The 24668-nt window shown below is 43.8% G+C and overlaps 2 protein-coding genes across 13 annotated transcripts in view; one reads left to right on the top strand and one right to left on the bottom strand.

Moving 5' to 3' along the window:
- Positions 1-23459, bottom strand: Cno (adherens junction formation factor afadin). Of its 10 annotated transcripts, none has more exons than XM_076327493.1 (27): positions 23096-23459; positions 17406-17517; positions 17120-17312; positions 16667-16951; positions 16179-16462; positions 15875-15974; positions 13569-13665; positions 13157-13451; positions 12949-13067; positions 12126-12413; positions 11580-11859; positions 10766-11422; positions 10243-10491; positions 9987-10127; positions 9840-9905; positions 9406-9479; positions 9199-9317; positions 8786-8920; positions 6193-6297; positions 5780-5921; positions 5418-5681; positions 4237-5334; positions 4017-4149; positions 3113-3920; positions 2739-3010; positions 2425-2537; positions 1-2330 (listed from the first exon to the last, which is right to left on the bottom strand). In XM_076327493.1, the coding sequence occupies exons 2-27, from the start codon at positions 17514-17516 to the stop codon at positions 1979-1981; spliced, it is 6780 nt and encodes a 2259-aa protein (XP_076183608.1). In that variant the 5' UTR covers position 17517; positions 23096-23459; the 3' UTR covers positions 1-1978. The 10 variants fall into 10 exon arrangements, with proteins under 10 accessions (XP_076183608.1, XP_076183606.1, XP_076183609.1 ...); XM_076327491.1 differs by lacking the exon at positions 23096-23459 and adding an exon at positions 22300-23014; XM_076327494.1 differs by lacking the exon at positions 23096-23459 and adding an exon at positions 19472-19972.
- The window catches only part of Flash (FLICE-associated huge protein), a 5694-nt gene continuing 3718 nt past the window's right edge, over positions 22693-24668 (top strand). Inside the window, exons 1-3 of one of the 3 annotated variants that reach the window (XM_076327502.1) lie at positions 22693-22805; positions 24100-24390; positions 24469-24662. In XM_076327502.1, coding sequence (XP_076183617.1) covers positions 24328-24390; positions 24469-24662 — 257 coding nt within the window. In that variant the 5' untranslated portion in view covers positions 22693-22805; positions 24100-24327. Of the gene's footprint in view, positions 22806-23900; positions 24043-24099; positions 24391-24468; positions 24663-24668 lie in introns of those variants that run through there. The other 2 variants (XM_076327501.1, XM_076327503.1) reach the window with 2 other exon arrangements.

A 24668-nucleotide genomic window follows, 5' to 3' on the forward strand; every position in this document is an offset into this window, starting at 1 on the left:
TTAGACACTAGACAAATTAAATTTATTTGTTCTTTATATTTTGTACAGATGTTAAAATTATTCGGTAACTACATCTACATACAAAATATAAAATTTTCAATAGTGATGATTTAAAACATTTCTTGTTCGAACGTAAAATGGACGTACCCGAAACCAAAGACAGATATTGTTTAGTCTCACCTATTCCTAGAAAATTGGTCAACGCTCCAACCATAGTTACAAATAGACGATACACGAGCTGCCTTTATGTATTCTTATTTTTACGAATCCTCCAATGTGTTTACGAATATTTCCCTTTCTTTGCGCACACTAAAGGAGTTACATATACTTTTGATTCTCTAACAAAGGTATTTTTCCTTTACATTCAATTTCATTAGAAAACTCTATTATCACTTCCAGTACAGATGTCGCTAAAATTCCGTTGTGTATGTCACACACACATGGGTATATACATATATACCACTATATGAACGAACAACTTTAACTTCATCTAGCGTATCTTTTCCATCGCTTTTGAAATTACAAGTGACTCGTACTTCTTTACTCGCATCACACTTCTTTTACAATAATTAAAAAATATAATCGGTAATGTATAGGATAATAAATTGTGATAATACTTGATAATAAGGTTTACAGTCACAGAGTACTTGCTTTAAGTCACCAACGAATCGATTTCGTTTTGATGAAACGTGAAATACATTAAAAAAAAATATAGTGCAGTTATACCATATGCTGGTTATACACGACAGACAGGATACTTTTATACTACACATGTTTCGATAGCGCGTGTCGCAATCGTTCGCTTACTCGACGTATTAGCAAAATCAATGTGATGAACAAAAATGCGGAAAAAACATAACAAATGGACTGTTACCTCATCGCACGTTATGTGCTTAAGAATAAGAGTTATTTTGCTTGTTTCAAACTAACCGCATTCTATGTTTTTCCCTCGAGTGTTTTTTGTTTGAATTACTTAACGAAAAATAATTATCTGATTGACAGTCGCCGTTAAGAATAGACATGGAATAGAACAACACATAACTGCCGATAAAATTTACCAAACTGAAACAAAACGAAACGAAATGAAATAAAACGGAATGGAATGGAATGGAATGGAATGGAATGGAATGGAATGGAATGGAATGGAATGGAATGGAATGGAATGGAATGGAATGGAATGGAATGGAATGGAATGGAATGGAATGGAATGGAACGGAACGGAATAGAACGAAACGGAACGGAACGAGGAGCGAAACACGGACAACTATAGGCGCGCTAAGCCTACAACGCGTAATAGTCAAACGTAATTAAAGATTATGAAACTGCCTTAGGTCGAACGCATATTTTTTTTTCTACCTGTATAGTCTTACTTTAAAGCTGCCTGTTTGATTAGTCCGCGCGCGCATGTTCTACCGAACGATCGCATTAAAGCTTTCGTGCCACTTGGCTGAATAACGAAAACGTGCATACGCGTAACGTCGAGACACTCCGTACTCGGTACGATACGTGCGATATCAAATATAAATATGAAACAACATCGTAAATAACAAGTAGTTCTAAAAATTAAACTAATACCATCTATATACATTCATAAAATATAATCTTTCTTGTATGCTAACGCGGTAAAGTCAACGTAACGGTTCCGAGTTCCGGAGCAATATTTCTCGCAAGCTTTGCTTGTTGCGTGCAACTTTGTCAATGTTAACGTTAAATTGGCCCAAAAAAAAGAATGAGATAACGAATCGAGTACACCGAACGTAGCCTACCATAAATGCAAGAAACGATTCGACAGTGCGAAAATACGTTTGTCTCGAATAATTCTTGTTGCTAATCATTACGCATGCGTTCTTCGTCGGTATGTAGATTTTGCTGAAAAGTCTGCATACAGCGATTGGAATGATTTTACGCACGACCCCATCTATTGGTACCAGTAACGATACAACATGCTTACAATGAAAATTGATTTAGAGTTTCAGTCTTAATTCCTATTGTTGTTGTTGTTACTGCTGCTACTGCTGCTGTTGCTGCTGCTGCTGCTGTTGTTATTGTTGTTGATGGAAGTATTGCTGCCATTGTTGTTGTTGTTATTGTTATTGTTAGTGTTGCTGCTACTATTGTTATTGCTATTCAGAGCGGTAGGATTACCTATATTATCAATTTCGCGTTGGGCGCGCGAAATCTTTACTTTATCCCGAGGAGTCCCATCTTCGCCGGTTTCCATTGCAAACATTTTCATTTTTTCTTTAAAGCTGAGTTTCTCAGGTACTGGCCCAATTTGAGAATTTTGTTGTAGTTTTTGCTTTTCAGCCAATCGCCTTTGTCTGGGATCCCTGAACAAACCAATCGAGGGGGATACAAATTTTTGGTCATCAAGTGATTACTGGTCAATTTATACGCGATGTAATAGCAATAACGTAATGTTACTTGTAAACTTCCTGAGCACCTATCACGCCAGGTGTGCTGCCAGTAATCGGTATACCGGATCCTTCGGGTGTTTTCGGAGATGCCAATAAATTTTCCGCATCATTGATGAAATTCTGGAATCAGGCAAAAAACTAATAATCTTTTTACGATCGTTTACGGACATAATAATTTTGAAATACAAAACCGGGAAACTTTCCAAACTAAGAAAAGGTTTAAAAGGCCTTGGTAAATGTTTACCAATATAAATATTTCAGAGATATAGGTTATGGGCGGATTATTCACAAATATAAAAAGGAGCAACTCGAGAGTCTCACATTTGGATCTTCCGCAATAATGTCCATTGTTGTGGATGGAGGCGTGTTTAAATTTCCAGTAGAAATATTTCGTTGTATAGATTCCGCTACGTTTGCATTCGAGTCGTGAAATGAGACTCTCTTAATGGACGTTGGCTGTTGAGGATGGGTCACCGGCATCATATTAGAAGCGTTTACACTATTAGATCTGAGAGCACCCTGTTGCGACATTACAGCGTAACTAGAGCCCCGTTCCGGTGGCAGAGGCGCGTCATTATTACCATTTTGAGTTGCTACGGAATATATATATATATATGTATATATATATATACATACGGTTTATACGAATCGATTGTTTCGCTTGTTCTAATTCATCGTACGTAGAGTGTACTTACAAGGTGCATTCGGTCCATTAATAACCAAGTTTTCCAATCGCAACATACTAGGGTGTAATACTTGTTGGTTCTTAAGATGGGATTGCGATTGTTGTAAATACTGTTGTTGCTGATATATTTGTTGGATTTGTTGTTGTTTGGCCTCTTCTTCCTTCCTTTTCAAAGTTTCGTCGAATTCGATTTGCTTTCTCTTAATTTCATCCTGCCTACGTTGAATTTCTTTGTCTTCAGTAGACTGAGGAATGCCGAGGGTACAGGATTTTTGAGAAGCGGTCAACTGAATCAAGGATGACATCGGTATCTGTCCGACATTGTTTTGCACTTGATTGGTTTGTTCGTGTTGCAGATTTTGGGACAAATGCAAGCCAGAGTTTTCTTGCTGGCTCAACGAGATAGTTGAGATGCTTTGTGTACACTGTTGAGCACTAATACCGTGGGCGGTAAGGCCCGTTGAAAGTATCGATGCTCCCAGAGATTGAACAACATGACTTCCTCGCTGCGACTGATTGGCAACGGTGACTCTCGACAAATTAGGATTATGTTGTTCCGATAGATTCCCTCGGTCTTGAGTCGTGGTTGAACGAAGCAAACCCTGAACTCGCTGCATACTTTCGGCATCCAGATCGTTACTTTCTTCGTCGTCGTCCTGTTGGTTAGCAGCTTCCTCGGCTCTTTTTTGGAAATCCCTCTCCAACTGAAGAGCTCGAAGCTGTTCCTCCTGTTGCGAGGTTCTGTGAGGTAATGCACTCAACTCCGCTATTTGTTGATCTCGCCACTGTCTTGCAGCTTCCCTTCTGAGCGCTTGTTCCTAAATAATTTATAACGATAAAACCATTTCCCTATCGCTTACCGTACTACTTTTCAAACATTTCTATTTTATGAAATTATCGTTGGTTCATTTTACCTTCTCTCTTTCTTCTCGCTGCCAAGGATTCGTGGCGCTGTACTGATACTGTCGCGGCTGTAACGCAGTTCCCGCCGTTCCATTTGCCGGATAATATCCACCTCGAGGAGGATCTTGCATACTTGCGGTGTATCTATCGAGGTCGCAAAAAAATGTATTCTTTAAGACGGCTTCGTTCTCTGCTTTTCATGAAACAAAGAAACATTTCACGACGTATTACCTCGAATCCGACTGCTTGTTGTAAAGAGGATGAGTCGTAGCATTTGGCGGCGGCGGCGGAGGACTTTCTCTGAATCCATCTTCTGGAAGTGCGGGTCGTATTGGGGCAATATCATTCGATTGGATGGAAGCATTTCCTTCCGGTAAAGTTTGGGTTCTGCTCGTACCATTTTCACTGTTATACTGATCGCCTCGTACATCCGAGCCGCCATTCAAGTAATACTGCGATCCAGCTGCAAAATGTCGAGTTTGGTCCGTGTACGATCTGCCGACTTCTTGGGTATTTTGATCTCTAGCATAGTCCAACGACATCCCGTTCGGCTGCAACCGAGTCGAATCGGTTTTTCCCCTCGAAGATTGCGTACCGTACTGAGCATGACCCAATATTTGTTGTTGAAAATTTTGATGCTGATGCTGATGCTGGTGCTGCGACTGCAGCTGAAGTTGCGATTGAAGTTGTTGTTGGTGCTGGTGCTGATGCTGGTGTTGATGCTGGTGCTGGTGTTGATGTTGATACTGATGTTGATGCTGATGCTGATGTTGATGTTGATGCTGATGTTGATGCTGATGCGTAGGCGGAGACTTTCCATACTGTACTACGTATGGACCGTAATGCGAATCCACGTAACCGTAAGTTGCAGCGGCCGTTTGCCTCGCGGCATGGCCAGTGGTTGAAATAGTTGGCGCGGACACCGCTACCGGTGCGTTCGAGCCGAAATTTGGTGGAGAACCAATCGATTTTGTCGGTCGTACAACCGAATTGGTCGATTGCTGCGTCATATTCGATTTCACGTTATAGGTGGTAGGTCGACATTGATTGAGCGGAACCGGTACCCCACCTCGTAGTTCGCGTCTTCTGACTTCTTCTTGCATTTCCTGAAGCTTCGCTTCTTGTCGTATTATGTCTCGAGAGGACTGCGACCTTGGAGGTGCCACGCTACCTGGTTGCTGGGATTGTCCACCGAGATAAGATTGTTGTTGCGTTTGCGATACGTAGGCGGATATCGGTCGATCTCTAGGTTGGCTCGTTTCGAACGTACCCGGACGATTTAAAGAGTTTTGAGATCCTCTCGAGCTCTTTTGCAACTGTAGTGGATTTCTGGAACACGGAAACACCGACAAATGTACGCGCGCGCAGGAAACATAAATTGTTGCGAAGCAACAAGATAAACGAAATCTTACCTTTCATCCAAATGTTGAGACGGGCTATATCGCTGTTTTGTCGCCACGTCTTGATTCCTGTAAACACTCAGATTCTGATAAAATCGTTCGGCTTCGTTACTGTGTAGAATATTCGCGGTGCTTGTCCCGATAGCCGTCGTCGAACCGTTGCTACTCGCGGTCGTTTGACTGGGATTTAAATTCGGCGACGACTGTTGTCTACTCACAAGTCCGCTCGGCGGCAACGTTCCGATCCTTATCGGGTCATGCAAGTTATGACTCGAGCTGTTTCGGAGATGAAGAAAATCAGTGTTTGTATATTTTCAAAAACGAGTAGAAAAACACGCTTCTTTCGATAATAATAATTCAAATTCAATATTTACCGAGAACGCAGTGACGTCGTACCGTTGATCGCAGTCATCGATGGTGGTTGCGTAACCGGTGGTGTAACGCTGTTGCTGGACGATGCTCTGCTGTAACCAGGATTGAATACTTCGTGTTGCTGTTTTCCATCAGTGCCAACATCTGTAAACGAGTCTGTATATAACAAACACACTCCCGTTTCCCCGACGGCACAATATTCTCGAACACCGTAAAACGACGCGACTCTATAATCACGACGATGATAATGATTTTTACGACGCGTACTAATGGATCGCTAAAACTAATTCGAAAGTAAACTTTCGATGAAATGCGTTGGACTAACGAGTCACAAAAGCGATCGCAACGACGAACACGGTGTTGTACAGACACAAGAGAGGAAATCGATGAGAGAGAATGCCATTCTGTTACTTACTGTGCAACGCTGGCACGGACTTGCTGGCATGTATTTGTTGCTGAGGAGCAGTTGCGTCGCGTCCAAGCCGTGACGGTAAGTCCCGTTCACTCATGCGACGAGGTCCTGCGATAAGCACAAGATGCAAAAACACGTTTCTGAGAGAAAACAACATCTAGAACTAGCGTGAGCAAGCCAACGGACGACATGCAACGTGCGCGTGGTGTGCGTATACGCGGTGCACGTAACCTACTGTGTACGAAAACGGACACGAACACGAATACGGAAAGCAAACAGCGTGGACGATTTCGTTCGCGCGTGGAACACACAATCGAGCCATAACCCGAAATTGAACAAAAAGGAGAACAATATGTACTGTACAGGGGGACAACTAAGGGTCGTCTTTCGTGTTTCCGATTCGACGTCGCGATTACTTGGTCTCTAGTCTCGAGCGCGAATAGATCACCAACTAAAGAGGGAAAGAAACATTTCAACGGCAGGTGCGCAATGCAATCACGATCGAGATCGAAAGGTCGTCGAAAACGTATCAACGAAAAAAACCTCGGCATGCGTGATGGTATAAAATCGGCGGTTTGGTTTAAAAAAGTTTGGAAACGTGTACACACGTATGTAACTGTTGGACGTGGATGTTCAGGCGTGTTGCATATAACGATCATTTCCAAATTCGGCAGGCACACAGACAGTCAATTAGACGCAGACAATGGCGTCGGTTGCTTACGTAAAAAGGTAAAATCCGATCTTGCATAAATCGCCCGATCGATCGATTTCTGTCGATATTCGTCCAATTCGTTGGTCGAATCTACCGACTCTTGCACGTTGTCGTTACTCGTCGTTTCTCGTCGACTCTCGTCGTAGCGGATCGAGGCACGATCCTCCTTTCGAGTGCTCGACTTCGAACCTCGAGACGAATTACCATCGACGACGAGACTAGGCTCCGTTGAAGCGATCGCGGTGCCGTTCTCTTTCGACCACGGTGTACCGTTTACTCGATTACTCCGCTCCAAACTATCTTTCCATTTATGAATAATCCAAACTACGTCGTTGACGTTCACGCTCGATAATTCTCTTTGCGAACGTCGTTCCATCTTATTCGTCTCGTCCCTCGATGAGTCTGTTTTCTCCAAACACGGATAAGAGCTCGAAAATTGCCTCGGTAATCGAACGTCGAGCGGCCTGCGATTCAAATTTTCGTGGACAAGGTTGTTCTCGGACCAGGAAGGATTCGCGAGGGCATCGTCGAGATTAGACATTTTCTCGAGTTGTTCGATGATTTGCCGTTGCTCGGACAACGACAATTTCTCTTTGCTGCTAGTTCGTTTATCCTTGTTCGGCTCCGTATCTTCGAGCGCGTTACCGTTCCGCGTGTAATCGACGTTGTTCCTCCGCAAATCCAATTCGGACAAATATTCTTTGCCGACAATGGAGAAACGATGGCCCGTTCGCGTCTCACGGTACGCTCCGGAGGAAAGGAAGTTCGGTTCGGACGCAAATCTTCTAGAACCAACTCCGAATCCGATCCCGTTCGACCTCGACACGACCGATTCGGCGTTCTCGAGTTTGGAAAAGTGTCTAGCCAGGGCTGCTACCCGACCGCATCCCAATCGTACTTCTTCCGGCGATTTCCAACACTTGTCGAAGCTCGATACGTCGCTCGACGTATCGCTGTCCAGACCGGACAAATCGAGATTCAATTCCGGGATCGTGGTGTACGCTTTCGAAATCGCAAACGCTTGGTTACCCACTTTCGTTTCGCATCCCGTCAATTCTCTTCCTTCCAACGAACTGCTCGTTGACGTCGGCGTTGGTATTTCCATCTCGATGTTCGTTCGTCGTTCGAATCCTTGTTGCTCGATCGTCGTCGCATCTTCGTCGAACGGACGCAACGATTCGGTGGAACAGGACCGTGAAATATCGGTCGCAACTTCGATCCGATGATCGTTCGCGCTATCGTTCGCTTCATCCAACCAAGTATCGTCCGTCTGATCGATATAAGGTATAGAGTCGAGAAAGAAACTGTCGAGTTTGCTTCCCGCAGCCGAGGATTCATAGGCGTCGCGCGCAATCACTGAATTCGTCGCGGTCGATGTACGAACGGTATTCGAGTCCTGAACGAGCGGGCAAATTCGTCTAACGTTCCCACCGGATGGAAAGCGACGCGAATTATCGAGCGAAAGGTGAGAATGGCCTCGAGTACACAAAGACAGAGTCCCGAAGGACGAACACAAAACCGTACGAAGCGAAGCCTCTCCTTCCTTCCGCGACGGATAGATTCGTTTTACCGAGGTCGAGGTCGCGGTCTCGGTCTCGGTCTCGGTCTCGATCTCGGTCTCGATCTCGGTCTCGATCTCGGTCTCGGTCTCGGTCTCGGTCTCGGTCTCGGTCGCGGTCTCGGTCGTGGTCGCGGTCGCGGTCGCGGTCGTTTCGATGTTCGGTGCGCGATTGACAAAATTACACGAATTTTCACATTGCGAACACGGTCGCGCATTTTCTGGCGAAACGTGCCACGAGTCGCGAGTTAAATTCGTTCGACACGTGGTATTCAACGGATCGAGACTGTAATATTGACCCTCGGTAGGCGGGGAGATAGTCGCACCTGGTGGTATTGGATCGATCGCGTGCCTTGGTACGCTCAACAAATTACCCATCGAATGCGACGTAGACGGCGGCTCGTTCCCTCCCTGCACCTTTGAAGCTTCCAAGTGCTCGGACTTGGGTCGAACCTTGTGCGCTGCTCGGGAAGAATCAGTTAGTAAAGCGTTAGTCAAGCGATTATCTGCATCTCGCGAACGAGAACGATCAGAGAAAGCGTCCAAGCATTCGAACATTCCTCCTCGAGCAATCGTGGATGAAAGCGGGATCATTGGACGCGCAAAAAAGTCGGTGGTGTCGGATCTTTTGCTCGGTTCGCGATAACGCGTATATCGATCAAAATGGAAATGTTTACGAAAGAATCACGATCGATCGCGTATTCCCAAAGAAATGCAACTTGAACGAAAATATATGTACCTCTGGTCATAACGGGCGATGGCTGTGACAGTAGAGTGGCCAAACCATGATATATGGCACCCTGCTTGGCAACTTCGAGGGTGACTATCGGCCCGGTACGCACCAGATACTCGGCAGCCCTGCAAAAAGAAAAGGCGGACGTGCGCGAATATTACAATCGAAATCGTGGTCTTGTCGGCTGGTCACCTCTAAGCAACGCGTACTCACTTTTCTTGAGTAATTCCGACTAAACTTTGTCCATCCACTTTGAGCAACTGATCGCCAGCCGTCAATCTACCGTCCTGTGGAAATAGTCGTAAAATCAACGTAAATGAAAAGAAAAAGGAAAATGTGCGTGCGCGGTAATTGTAGGACATGGAAAGAACGTGGCACGAGGCTAGAATACTATTCCTTTGTTGATCGATTACAAGAGTAATTATAAAAAATCGATCATCGTCCAATTTTGGCCAATAAAAATCGGGAATAGTCTTTGTTTCTCCAGCTACAAGGTACGTGGATATAAAGGGCGTTTAGAAAAATGTGGAATCTTAATTCCACGAAAAGTTCGAAACAAACGAGGTTCGTGAAACATTTCGTTAATATCGGGGCGAAGAATTGATCTTGAAAAAATTACGTGTATTGCGGAATAACTATCTACTCACAGCATCAGCAGCACCACCCGCGACAACGCTCTTTATGTATATTCCTAGCCTGTCTTGACCAGCACCCTGCAAGACACGAACGAACGTTTTCACATCGATCGATGTATCGCTTCAAGTTGGATCGTGGATATACGTGTACGTACGTACCTTAGCTGCGACGATGCTCAAACCCATTCCATTGGTCGATTTATGTAACTTTATTACGTGAATCTCTGGTTGAGCCGGACTGGGTCCCGTATGACAAGAATAACCTCCGGACCTGTTGCTCATCGCGCTGGGGCTACGAAACTGCGACGAAGAACGATTAAACGTCTCGGCAAAGTATCAAAAATCGCTTAAAGTTTCCTCGAAAAGTCGAAAATTCGAAAAAAAAAAAAAAAAAAAAACGATGAAAACGACTCACGTTATTGTGATGATCTATCATGTATATGGTCCAGTATCCACTACTCGTAGGCTGCGGTGCCATTCGACACAGACCGTCCCGTTGCAACGGGGCTAAAAATTCGGCCAAACCCGGTGGCACACCGCGTATCACTTCGCAGCTATATCCATCCTCCGGAAGAAGAAGAGCCAACGCTAGCGTAGGTTCCTCCTCGAGTCGAATCTCTCTGCCGTCCGCACGCGCGAGCGTATCGGCTACACTTTCCGCCACCTGAAATTTTTATCCATCGTAACGCAACGCAACGCAACGCAACGCAACGCAACACGCAACGCAACGCAACGCAACGCAACGCAACGCAACGCAACGCAACGCAACGCAGCGTAACGCAATGCAACGTACAACGTACAACGTACAACGTATAACGTGTAACGTAAAACGTGTAACGTAACCTAACGTAAGATAACGTAACATTAACGTAATGCGATAAAAGAGATCATGGATTTGTTCGCGCGCGATCGCGACAACCGCACGCAAATCGACTTACTCTGACTACGTTTTCGATTAACTCTGCCGGAAGTCTCGGCTCGTCCGCGGCTGGCTGATATTTTTGCAACAATGCCCTGACTTGAAGGGAATTTAGCTTAAAACAGGTAGAACTCAATGTAGCGAGCTCCTCCGCGTTATATTTCGGCGCTTGGAGGAGATGGGTCGCTTGCATGATCGTCGCCAAGTGACACTGACTCGCAAGCTCGAGGCCCTGCCTCTCGGCCCAAGTCTCGAGAGCGTTCAATCTCGCTTTCAGTCGACGACCGAACCATCTTACGCACAAGTTCGTGTTCGAAACCAACGCGTTAAACGCGGTTGCGTTTATCGTGTGAAACAGATGACTGAACAACTGAATCGTGAGGGCGGCGTTAACTCTGCACCGCCTCAGCAGAGCCATCGTACTCGAAAATATTTGCAGAACTCCGGCTTCCTTGGCAGGCTCGTCAGCGTCGGCCATAAACTGCGACATCGCCGGTGCAAGTTCGAGAGATATGCAGCGCACCAACGACGCGAATGCCGCGTGAACTGCCTCCGTTAAAATGTCCTGCGCCCTTGTTGAGAACGCCCCGACGTGTCGATCATTTTTCAGCATGTGCAGCAATTCCGATCCGTTTGCTAACCAAAGAGCCAGAGAGGATGCGTCCATGTATCGTTCCTATCGACAAGTCGAAAACGTTGAAAAAAACCTCCTGGCAACGCGAATGCCTCGAAGATGCGAATAACGCCTTCTAGTGTCTTATCGTTACGACGGATGCTTCGTTACGATAGAAAATCTGCTCCCTGTGTTATTTATTCTTCTACTTTACCGTTACCTGTATCACTCGTTGTATCATACCGGCGACGTTCGCCAACATCACCGTCAGTCTGTGCGCTCTCTCCGTTGGCTGTAATTCCGGTCTGTAATGTGTGCTCGCGCGGTATCTCGCCGCCAAATAAAGCGTGTACGTTGGCGCGAGTTTAAATTGAGGCGCCGACGGCTCCACGTCTGTGATCACAGCATGGAAAAAGGTTTCCTCCGTTTCCTCGAGAAACTCCAGCACGGCTGGCAAAATCGGATCCGTCCCACGCGGTTGTCGATCATTTTGCAAGGTTCTGTCGAAACAGGGAAAAATATCGGTATTATTCGTTCGTATTCGTTCGTATTCGTTTCCCCAACCCGGACGAAACAGGGAATCCGACGAGATATTCAACGTCGATTGTTCTTCCGTCGCTTTTTTCGTCTCCCTCCTCCTCCCCTATCTACTTTCTATATGCACACCCATCCATCCATTCACGGAAGCACGCATCTTCAGCCGCGCGCCACTTTTTACGAGACGAAAGCAAAGCTTTTCGTTCGGTGGTAAACCACTGCTCGTTACCTGTTACCGTCCCTGCTGCTGGTAAGACTGGCAGTCTCAACGTTCCCATCGAGATCGAAGGTAGTTTCGTAATTATGCGTGGATTCCGGCGCGTGGTTTGGGCTTCGAGCGAGGCAAACGGCAGCTGAGCTGGGCGCGGCGGACTTGCTCGGACTAGACGGATGAGACGGTTGATCCTGACCCGACTGACCCTGGCCTTGAACTTGAATCTGTCCACCGTTCGGAGTTCCGGACGCAGACCCGTATCTTTCCGCGTTCGTCTCTTGATTGGTCAAGTCTGGGGAGCGTCTACGGTACAAAAGCAGGCCGCGTGCAGGAGAAAAAGAAGCAAAATCAAGAAATGAAAAATAAACGACGAAAGAAACTCGAAGGTGCAGGGAGGACAGTCTTCGATGGCTCTCCGTTGTTGAGCGCACAAAGTTCGCGCAGCTAACACATCGGAAAATAACATACCGATCTCGTGAACAATGTGTAAAAAAAGAAAAGCGTGCTCTCGAAACGCGTATATGCTCGGTACGGGTCTTGTTCCATCGCAGCAGCCAAATTCGGAAAATCCCCTTCTACTCGCTACTTCGTTTTACTCTCTCACCTGATTCTTTAAGCGCCAGACACTTCCCCTCGGAGTTTTCCCATTTTTCCTTTATCTTTACTTTCTAACCTATTCCCTAATTTCCACGTCGCTTCTACGCGTCTATCGGTCTAGTCGGTGTTTTATCGTGCATCGTGCGTCTTGTATCGTATCGGAGTATTTTGTACATTCCGAGCGGAACAACGAACATTTAGTTCGTGTTCCTTTTTAACCGTAGTCGGTCGGCGCACTTACCGCTCGTAGCCGTATTCGATTTGCCTCCCGGAGTCGTGTCGTTGTCTAATACGTTCTTCGGGTGCTGGATCAATGAATCTGAAGGTATGCAGTCTGCCGAACTTGACGATCGCTCCGTTCTACAAATACATGGATGAACACGTGAAAACAAAGGGAAAAAAAGAAGAACGTACGTTCCACGGTCCACGATACGATAATGCAGCATTACCTGGAGAATCGTCGTTTGATGTATCCTCTGATTGTTAACGTATGTATGGGCGTCCCTGGAGCAGGGTGTAAGCGTGACGATATTTTCGGTAAAAGCGATTACGCAATGCCTTGGCATGACCGTCGGTCCGGTCAAAGTAAGAGTTTGAGCTTGAACCGCTTGTGGACCTATTGGTCTTTCCGAACCCACCTCCGTCACGTTGGGCTGCAGTCGGTGTCGTGTTCCGGCTCCATTTGGGACGTCGCTTCCATCCGGATTTAATTCGAGTAAAAAGGGTAATCTCTCGTCCTCGTACCTGCGCGACAATCGAACCACGTGAACCGTACACATTCGTGCATTCGTGTACATAACGAACGATCGTCTGGCTGCCGATCGACATCTACCGGAAAACGTAGGACAAGACTTCACAAACCTGTGATCGAATTCGTTCCATTTGCCGCTAGGTTTTTTCTTGCGCTTCCGAGGCACGTAATCCGCGGGTCTTCTACGCACGTGGAACATAATCGAACCTGAAAACAATACAAACGATACCGATCAATCCTCGTCCAGTCTCTCGTATCGCTTCGTCTCTACGTCGGGCCGTATCTTTTCTCATCGATAATCTCGAACTCGTGGAAACGAACCCACCAATTCGCCCACCCCACCTACCACTCGTCCTAATATCCCCCATCTCCTTTCCATTCGATTTCTTATATTTTTGCTCACGAAACAACATTCGGTTCGTGCTTGTTACCAATATCGACGTCGTATCGTCGTTACGTCTTAGACATTGCGTGTCCAACTGACCTACATAGTCCACGTGCGTCGACACAAGCGCACCTTTTTACTTCCATTTCCTACGATCGATACACCAACTCGCCGAACTTTCGCAGCCCAAATATGAAGAATGGATTCGACGAAATCTCGGAAACATCGAGCCGTAACGCGAAGGAAATTATTCGTTGCTCGTTTTCTTCGAATACTACCGTCGACTCGAGCTTATTCGATGTACGCACTCGTTGTGAGTGCGAGACCAATCTGTCACCATTTCTCGGGCAAAGAATCGACCGCCTTTCTCGTGGAAGAAAAGCCACCGGAAAGAGACGGACAGAGACAATCGACCAAATCCGCGGAAAAGATTCTAATTAAACTCTACGTGTACGGGTACGATCGATTTCGAACTTACGTACAAACATATATACAAATATTCATCGACACTCTCACCGACGTACATACATCTATGCAACGCGAAGTCTCGTCGATCGAATCGATCTAGCCGTGCAACGGTTACACCGTGCGTGTATATTCATGATCGTGCACTTTGCTCCGATTCTCAACGACAGAGAATACTTGTCGGCGAGCAACGGTTTTAAATTATTTACGCTCAGAATGCCGGAGGATTAAAAAGGGAATGGGAAAGGGAACGGAATGTCGCGTAAAGCAAGGCTTCAATAGGGAGGAAAATGATTCTTACGTCTAATTCCCCAATCCATCATATTGCGTAAAACGCGCCGATTTTTCGGCTGTGGTCCCCGATTGCAAGTTGCGTGGTCCCCTTTACGATCGACGATGGTCCGCCAAAGTTTTGGTCCTCTACGATTCACTGTCTCACCTTCAAGACGAGTATTCGAGAAAATATTCGAAAAAATGCGGCACGCGAAATACACCGCGTCGCATTCCCTTCATTCCTTTCGGCAATTTACAAAAACCGTAAAAAGAACTTGGTCGTGTAAAATAATGTCGTTTCCCTTAGTGTACCATAGTGATTATCGGTATCGGCTAGATTTGGTTCCTCCCTGCCCGGGATGCTATCGCTGTCTGTCCTCGTTTTATCTTCGATTTTCTTCGACTTGGAGGGAACACGTTCTCCTCCTTCGCAAAATGTCGAGCGGTCGGAAGATTTCCTAATTTACAAATAATTACGATAAGTGGGGCGTTTTCACACCCGGGCAGACTGGGTTATGTTTCCGATCACCCCATTGCAAAACGTATCGTATACTCGAGGGTAATCGCGTCTCGATATTTCGATGTTGCTTTACCGTGCACCATTCGACACACTGCACCGCGACTCACGGTGATGCTCTTTCACCCGCGATACCGTAGCGTGTTGCGCACCGATCAACCGATTACATTTCATCGTGACTACTCTTTCCGGTGAAAGTCCAAATCCTTTTGCTGTATCTCGCCTCGCAAATTTTACCAAAACTCCTTCGCGTCGCGACCAAGTTCCAAGCACGACTGAGTGAAATAACGTTACATTACGTCACAATGTTGCGCGACTGAACTTGAGCATTGCAGACAGAGACGGGGGTGGCCGGTCGGGTTGGTTCGCATGAACTGGCGCACGCGCGTACACCTGTCGATTATGCACGTAGATATACACACGTGTTTCGACCGAGTCTAGGTCGGTACGAACGCGACCGCGCTTCTGTGTAGTCGGTACGGTGTTTTTCTCATTCACCCACATTGGATCGCTTTGATATTTTCGATATTCGATTCGATACCCATTCGTACGGCCGGACTTTCTATCAAATATCCAAGCGTAGCGAGCGAGTTTGAAAAGTTTCACAAAGGCCAACACACCATCGAATACTGTTCGTTTACTATCCTATTTTCATAAATGAACAACAATCGGGGTGGATTTCTCCAACTGGAACGGTCATCGCACAAACTCCGCGATTCTTGAATCTTCGAGGAGTACATACATATGTACGTATTTAGGACTTTGAACCAACTTACCCCGTGCGGAAGGATGATTCATAAGAATGGCCAGAGGACATTCGTCGTCGTCCAATATGTATTCCTGTTGCGTTCCTCCGCTCGCATTCTCACTGTTCACCTGCGCAGTATTAAGTAAATAAACTAAAGGGGATTCGGATCGTTTGAATTCTAATTATCGTCCGCGATATCACGATCGTCGCGATTCGTTCAGCATTTCGAACGGTGCTCGAACTTCGTCTTCGATACATTCGATCCTAAACTTTCTTCGTTGAAAGCAGGAAACGGAAAAATGTCGATCGATCGAAAACAAATTCAAACTGACCTGCACGAGACAATATTGTTGCGGGTCAACCTTCTCCAGACCGTATTTCGAGAGCATCTCCCGTACAACTTGTACCGCCGAATCCCGCACGCTCAAAAGCAACGTTTTGTACGGGACATCTTTGCAGAGCGCCTCGCCGTAAATCTTTAACGTTCCACCAGTATCAGGACCGCCGTCTTTACTGCGGAATTGCTGCAATTTTCTCTCCAATTTTTGTTGACGTCGCCTTCTCATCACAGCTTCCGGATTCGAAATACTCCTAGTGAAACTAGTTTCGGGTAACTCTGAAACGTCGAGTAACGTGTTTCCTTACCAACGCGTGTCTCTGTTTTCTAATATCACTCGAGACCGTTTCAACGACGTAGCAACAAACAGAATCGCAATTCGATCGATAATCATCGAACAACCTTTTGAAACACAAGTCGTTCGACGTATCTGTAACAATACACAGTGCGTATACGTGCGCACGTATTGTTTATATCGCTTACCCGTATAAAGTTTCTCTGCCACTCCGTTTTGATCGACGGGCATCGCATTTTCATCCTGTTCCAGGCTCTTTAACCGACTGAGTTTCTCTTGCTTTTTCATTTGCTTCTTCTCGCGTTTGCTCAGCTTTCTGCGGAAGCTAGATCCATCCGAACAAGAGAAACCAACACCTTGGGCGTTGGTCTTGTCGTCGATTCTTCTCAAAAGGAAACGTCCCTCGCGATCGTCGATGTGCCAGTTCAATTGTACCAGCAATGGTTTCTCATCGAGTCCAAGCTTGCGTTCTTCTATAAACGAAATGCAATTAGTCTATAAATAGGCCTAACTTCCCCGCGTGTATACGATGCACTCGATCGAAATCGATGTAACATACGTTCACGCGTTACTCTTTTTTCAATTCGAGATTTCGAAGGAAAAAAAAGGGCAGATATACATTGTATGTACCTCCTACTTACCACCGTTCTCGTGAATTTCATACAGGGCGTACTCTGGAACCGAAAGCATTCGCATATCTGGTCGAAATTTCTCGATAAGAGTTTCGATCACCGCTTGGCTCGTCGCATCCGATGCTACTCGGATGCACTTTGTCGCAACTTTCTGACCGCTGTCTTGAAAGTAAAATCTCATTACGCCGTGAAACTCCAAGTCCTGAAAAATCGGACAAACGTCAGACAAATCTCGATCGAACAATTCAAACCCACCGAAATTGACAAAAATCGAGTAGGTACGACCGAAACTCACTTCGTTCGGTTCCGAGAGCTCGAACAAATCCAAGCGATTGGCGTTCCATTGTTGAATCACGCCACGCAGTGCCTCGCGCTCGGCCTTCTTACTTGCCAACTCCGTGGCCATTCTGAAAAAAAAAGAAGAAGAAATGGAAACGAATAAAGAATAACCAACGAAAAATGAACATTGAAGCTTCTCAATGTACCGACGTTTTTATTACGTTTCACTTTCCTGACCTTTGTCGTGTACGTATAACGGCGATGGCATTTCTTGTTTCAGAGTTACAACATTAGTTTCTCTAAATATTCATTTTTACGCGCCAATTACTACTTTTGCTACGCACCAACGACCTTTATCGATGATCATTCCACCGAAATTCAACAATCACCTATGGTTGAGTTGTAATCGGGACGGTCGAAATCTCAGGTAGAATTGTACGCGCGAGACAACCAACTACTACAACTTGTCACTCGTGTAAAAAGGATGCACCGTTACACATCGATGCTTCTCAATTTCACCGCGATATACTCTTAGGCGCGCGGCGGCACCCGTCTTATCAATATTATTATTCCTGTGATCGTTTCTTATCTGTGAACTTGAGAACACGATAACGAATCGAAAAAAGTCACGTTGCTTCGAACCTTTTATATTTATCTTTGATTGTACGTATTTACACGGAGTTTCGCGTGACTCGAGAAACTAGTTAACACGAAAAGAAACAGCATACCGAGAGATCTTTCCTATACCGCGTGTTTTTTACGCACCTAACAAAGAGAACGGGAAAAAATGCATAACGGAACGGACATGGTCCCCAAACGATCGGTAAATCAGGGTCACGAAGTGTTCGAGAAATTGCAGCTGAGCAACAAAGCAAAGGGACTTTTGTCACAGTCGACAGGAAAGGGATCGGTTCGAATCGGTCGCGATCGACTCGTCTCGGTCTTTCTCGACTACGCTCGTCGAATCGAATCGGGCCAACTCGGAGTGGAACGCGTCGCAACGAGTAAGTCGCATACCATGCATTCCTATCTCCTTCAACAACGTTCGGTCTTAAAACCTTAAAAGCGCGCTCGAGTAACTCGAACACGCTCGAGTACCCTCTTCACGATACAACCACCCTTACGACTGTCCACGATCGTTCCAATGCTCACACGGACCGGATGCTTGTCCGAACAACAGCCGATCATTCTTGGCGCGAAATCTTTTCACCGGGGAACACGCCTATACGCGATTTCATTGTTTTCTCTCGTTGTATTTCGTAATTCCAATTTTTCTTACAATTATCACGATTCCCGAACAAATTCAATTCTTGTTTGATCGATGTTAATTATCAGATTACTGTCCCCTTAATTACTCGGAAGCATTAGTAATACTACCGTGGTTTCCGATAAGCCATTGACTCCATTACTTAGTACTCGAGGGAAAAAATTCCTATTCGCGTCTCTCACCCTGTCTTTTTCTTTCCTTCGAGCCAATTTCTTGTTCATCCGTGATATGTAGGTCAGGTGAATAGTTGTCATACGCACAGTACTAAGAAGGAAAAATGATAGCTTACAAAGGAACGTGGTTGATGTAACAACAACTTCTTTTTCGAAAAAATATACACACGCACACAGAATGCATTATGCAGTTTTCCAAAAACGAGAGTTTTCCTATTACTCGAGGTAAACAAAAAATCGTATAATATTTGACACGAAAAATGCGCGATAAAGATTAGTAGACTATCAAACGTTAGTACGAAATGAATCATTTTAAGAAATAAAGTATATAATAAATTGATGAAATGGCAAACTAGTGAGTATCGTGTATCGAATATTATTAAAACTGGAAGTGAATAGAAATTAGCCAGTCAAAAGGAGAGGAAAAAAGGACAGGAAGCACTTCGATGCGTCATCGTACTTACTCTTCCGAGACTGTCATTCTTCCGATGCGGTCGAGCGAAATACGGCAGACTCAAAAGCCGTACAATAATCCAAACAAAACCTGATGCTTTGAAGAAAACAGTGACGGAGATTTTGTCGATTCGAAAGAAGGACAGTAGCTTGCATCGAAAGTATCAGAAACAACGTGATCCGGCTTACGAGGTACTCGAGAATCCCCAGAGCTGTAGATGGAAAGGTTGCGTGCATGCAAAATCTTCACTATACTCGTGGATTCATTCGACTGTCGTTCCTTGCAGCTTTTACAAGATGTACCGTTGCTCGAGACACACGCGTAAACAATCTTCCAGTTGGCCTAACTCGACAATATGAAAACATATTTCTTGAAATCCGTCGAGAGTGCAGCATTTTTCTACCTTGGAAAGAGAGTAGGTAATTTAACGGCTCTAACGCTACGCACTCCGTTAGCGAGGACACTTTCGAGTTCGTCGGCTTATTGTTAGTCCAACTTGCACTTCACAACTGTGAATTTAACCTTCCCTTCCTTTGTAATTACTAAACAGTCTTCGACAAGAAGGATGATCGATAACTGTACATCAGATCTTTCAAAAACAAACGCCACACCCAAACAGTATTCAGACACAACCGAGTCCTACGTACGATACCTAACCCAAACGTATCTCTTGTCGCGTAATTACTAACGAACTGGCCGACGCGAACGGACTTGGTAAAGCTTGGGCCTCAAGAGTGGGAGAACGTTACGTCTTGCTACAGCCTTTTCCCCACCGACCCCACTCCCTCTTCGATTTCCCCCTTCTCTTCCCGCTCATTCTCTACCCCTACTTTCCCTTTCCCTGTACTGCTCACTGTAATGCCACGATACGCCTTGGTCCAATCTGCTCTGATCCTAACCACTCTACTACTTCGTTCCGTTCCACTCCATTCCATTCCATTCCATTCCATTCCGTTCCGTTCCGTTCTGTTCCTTCTATTCTATTCGGTGTCTTCTCCATTTCTTTCCTTTCGTCCTTATTGTACTACATTTAATGTGTTACGTGCATATATGTATCTTTGTGTTCTTAAGATTTTACTTTTTATGCGATATCCACATATTTGTTCTTCTAACAAAGTACATTCTCCTATTTCATTGTCATTGCGTTACTTTGCATCGACTAGAACTTTTAATCTCAAACTTTTTCTCAAATGATATTTATAAACATATCGACGAAACGAAAACATTACTTGCAACAAATTATTACCATTACAACCTATTACTACTATAAGTACCACGACTACCATCACTACCACCAGCAGCAACAGCAGTAGCACCACCACCACCACCACCACCACCACCACCAACAACAACAACAACAACAACAACAACAACAACAACAACAACAACAGCAACAGCAACAGCAACGACAATTATCGAACTACGTAAGATAATACGTTTCTAGTCCTTTTAAACTTATAAAATATCATTTGGTAGTGTACATTCTAGTAAAACGAATTTAATTTTCGTTATATGGCTTCCTTCGTAACTTCATTACGTATTGCACCATTAGACACGAAACAGACTCTTCGCATTTCATACTATAAGATCGAAAAGTGTCGAAGAAAATAATATTCGACGATAATAGCTTAAATTTTAACATTTATACATTTTTGCCTTCCTGTGCTTCTTTTTTTCTGAGAAAATATAACGAATAAGTATATCGCGTACAACACATTTGTCAGATTGGTGGAGCTTATTTCATATTAGTATCAGATAGCGATGTAAGGAAGCCCAAGCATTTTTATGCAATGTTCGTTTATGGTGTCAATCGCGACACGTGACAAGCGAAGCTACAAATCTAACCGCAAAATGGTCCTCGTACAACGCATTTAACTATATAATAACATTACGCCATCGAGTTACCAGAGCTGTGTCGAGGGTGGTTGCCTGATGGTCTGTTTATTGCCCTTAACTAACCGCTTCCTGCTTATTTCGTTCACACGAATATGTCAAACGAATACGTATGCACGCATTTACCTTGTATCTACAATTTATTATAAAAGATTTAATTTTTTTTCTTTTTCAAACGCAAAACTTGTTCTTCGAAGTTTTTGCGATGAAAACTTGCAACTGAAAGTTCGAGAGCTACACTGAAGAAACGAGTTCCGAGGTTGGTTGTACGTAAGTGCACGTACGCGGTCAACGCCGCAGCGTCGCGAGCTCGAATCGTTTTATTATTGAAGCAACCTTTAGAAACAGTTCAAGAGAACTCTTTTCACAGCTATATCGAAAAGATGAGCTAGGGAAAAATTCATAAAAGCCATAGAAGGCTTTTCATGTAGCTATCGTGACACGCGAAAACCGTTCCTTTCTTTTCTCCTCCTTTCTGCTCTAATATTGGCATTTACTCTCTAAATAGTATGCAATAGTCATTTGCTATTTACACTTACTATCACTGCAATTCACGTAAACGTCGATGATCTTTCGTTTCAAACACTGTTTATAGACATCGATTATCGACAAAATTCGTACGGTTCGATGTTGCTTAACGATAGTACTCCTACTGCGTCTGACGCTCCGATAGAAGGAATTTCTAAAAAAATTTACCACACAGAACAATTCCGATCGTTCGTGATCACGAACTACTCCCAATCGTTCAAACATGGATCATGATACTCTCTGTTTTGTCACAACTTTCACTCGAAACATCGACCTTTCGAGTAATATCGTGTGATTTTTTAAATCTTTGTTATATTTACGCGCAAATTTAGTGCTACTGTTTAGAATTTGCATGATAAAATGGTGTTTGCACGATTCTAGGGAACTGTATTTTCCAAATGTTGATACAAACATACAATATGTACAATATAATCTATGTACATGTGTAGACAATATGCAGAAATAAACAGAGGAAAAGTAAAGCAAAACTACGCAATGTAGCAAAAACAAAAGAAAATATAAACATAATACATATATATTTTTCATTTGAATTTTTTTTCAATAAGATGAACCCTTTTGGCAGATTACAACGTACCTCCGTTATACGGATCGCTTTTTCCTCTTGAAAAATTGGATACACTTTTGGCGTCTATGCCACTCCTCGTGATCTCAATTTTATTAACATCGTGGAAAAGTGTTTCCATTCGACGAGTACACGACATTACCCACCACTATTTTTGCAAGTGTTCTAAAGGCACAGGCAGTTTAACTCACAATGAGATTTCGATGACAATAATTCAAGCATAAATGCATAAGCATCGCGAACGACGGTCTCACAGGGTACATTTCGCGTGCGCGCAAGCGCAAGCGCGTGTATGCTCGCGCGAATACGAACGTTAACGCACACATACATATAAACGATACGCGGTCCTACTCAAGACCGGCCCCATACACTGGCACCGTTGCCAGCTGACATAACGATCGCAAAGACCAGCATTACGATTGCTAACGACATTTCCTAAAAAGCCGAAACCTGTTCTTTGTCATCCACGTGTACGTACACACATTTTTAAACTTTGTCAACGCTCCAATCAACTTTTGGTAAGTTACGACGCGAAACCATCGCGAACGTACTGTCGAATACTATCGCATATCGCATACTATCGCGTTCAACGAAACGTATCAGAGAACCACTGACTAAATTACGAAACGCGCCTGCGCGATACACCTCTGTCAGGGGCAACGCAACGATATCTTGTAATCGAGTACTACTGTTTATTGTTCAACAAGAGTTGATCTTTATAGTTTATACAGAGACTTTATAACTCCTTAATTTTACTTGTTTCTACTAGTTGCTACTTCTCGTGGGTCAACTTTACCCTTTTACTTACTTCAATTTCTCACAGTTCCTTGGAATCCTTTGGCAACCTTGTTGTTTATCTCATCCGCACCGTTTCGAAAGCAGTTGTACCAAAATCTTTTCATAGGTGTTTCTTGTTTCACAATTAAATGATTTACACCGATCGGCATTCCACAGTATACTTTGGAATTAATAGAGAACGTGAAAAAGTGTTCGAATTATACCGCACAAATGTAATTTTTATTGCATCTACATGTGTGCAATCTCCCTATAACGTATACGTAATTGTAACATCGTGAATGTATTAAATACATATGGAATTTGTTTCAAAATTTTTGTTCGATACTGTATGTAAATTTTAAAACGCACTCGTGTTCGAGTTGGTAGACATGAGAAAAATGATCATGTTTACCGTTAATATTCCTTACATGAAAATTCCAGCCGAAATGTATCACATATATATATTAGGAAATGATAAAACACCTAACGTCGACACACGCAATATTTAATAATTCACGTAGAAACTGTCAAGGAAATAAAGAACGAAAGTAAGGTGCTAAAACGAAACTTGCAGTCCAGTTTCTAAAATCGCCAACAGTGTAACTGTAATCACCAATTCCAACAGGTGTCGCTTCATCGTGTTCATTCATACGACAGTGAATCTTAAAACTCAATATCACTCATTGGAATTGATGCTTGCTTTTATTTAATGCTTTATAAACAAGAAGAAAAGAAACTATATACATATAGAAAGCACGAAGTTTATATTTTAGATATAACGAAAAATATCAGCTTTCGAGGACAGTTGAGATACGTTCCTAATAACAATTATATAAATTTATCTTGCATAGTAATTAAACAAGTTAAAAATGTATCAAAAATATTTAACAAAGTATTATCACTTTCATCTCTTGTCAATTTTAATAATTTGTTTCAACTAAATTATGCGCAGTACATATGTAGCTGCTAATAAGTACAGTAAGTACAGTCTAGTAGACGCTTACACATTTTTTTATTGGTTTCGGTTGCTTATAGTCACGTTTTTAGATCGACGTCATATAGAGAGGCGAATATTATTTGGGACGTTATTTATCAATTAGTGCATTCCACGATGACGCACAACACAGAAACGAACGATAAGACGTAACGAGTAGAGCCGTAAGGATACCAGATTTATCGTGTTGCGTGGTGAAAACAAAAAAGGTGCAGAAGTAGCAGAATGACAGTTTTTCGATTAAATTTACATGTGGGAGAATAAAAAAGATGGAGGATGATATCGACATTTATGAAGATTTGCCGAGTTTCGAAACGAAATATGATGGGAACGTGAGTATGGTCCAGCAGTACTTTGTTTTCGTACAAGGTTAGGTTAAGTTTTATATCATAGAATCATGATACCTACAGTTCGTGCCAAACAACGAAGACAATATTACGCGTGAACACATAGAATTAAAAAAACAAATTACGGAACTTACAGTAAAGTTGGAAAATTTCCGAAAGGTTAATGAAAATTTGGAGGTTAATATGTTCTCGTTATTGAAAACCGCGAAAGCAGAAATTACACGAAAGGACAAAATGATCGAGGATTTGAGAAAAAAGTAAGT

The sequence above is a fragment of the Ptiloglossa arizonensis genome, chromosome 2, assembly GCF_051014685.1.
Source record: "Ptiloglossa arizonensis isolate GNS036 chromosome 2, iyPtiAriz1_principal, whole genome shotgun sequence".
Lineage (NCBI taxonomy): Eukaryota > Metazoa > Arthropoda > Insecta > Hymenoptera > Colletidae > Ptiloglossa > Ptiloglossa arizonensis.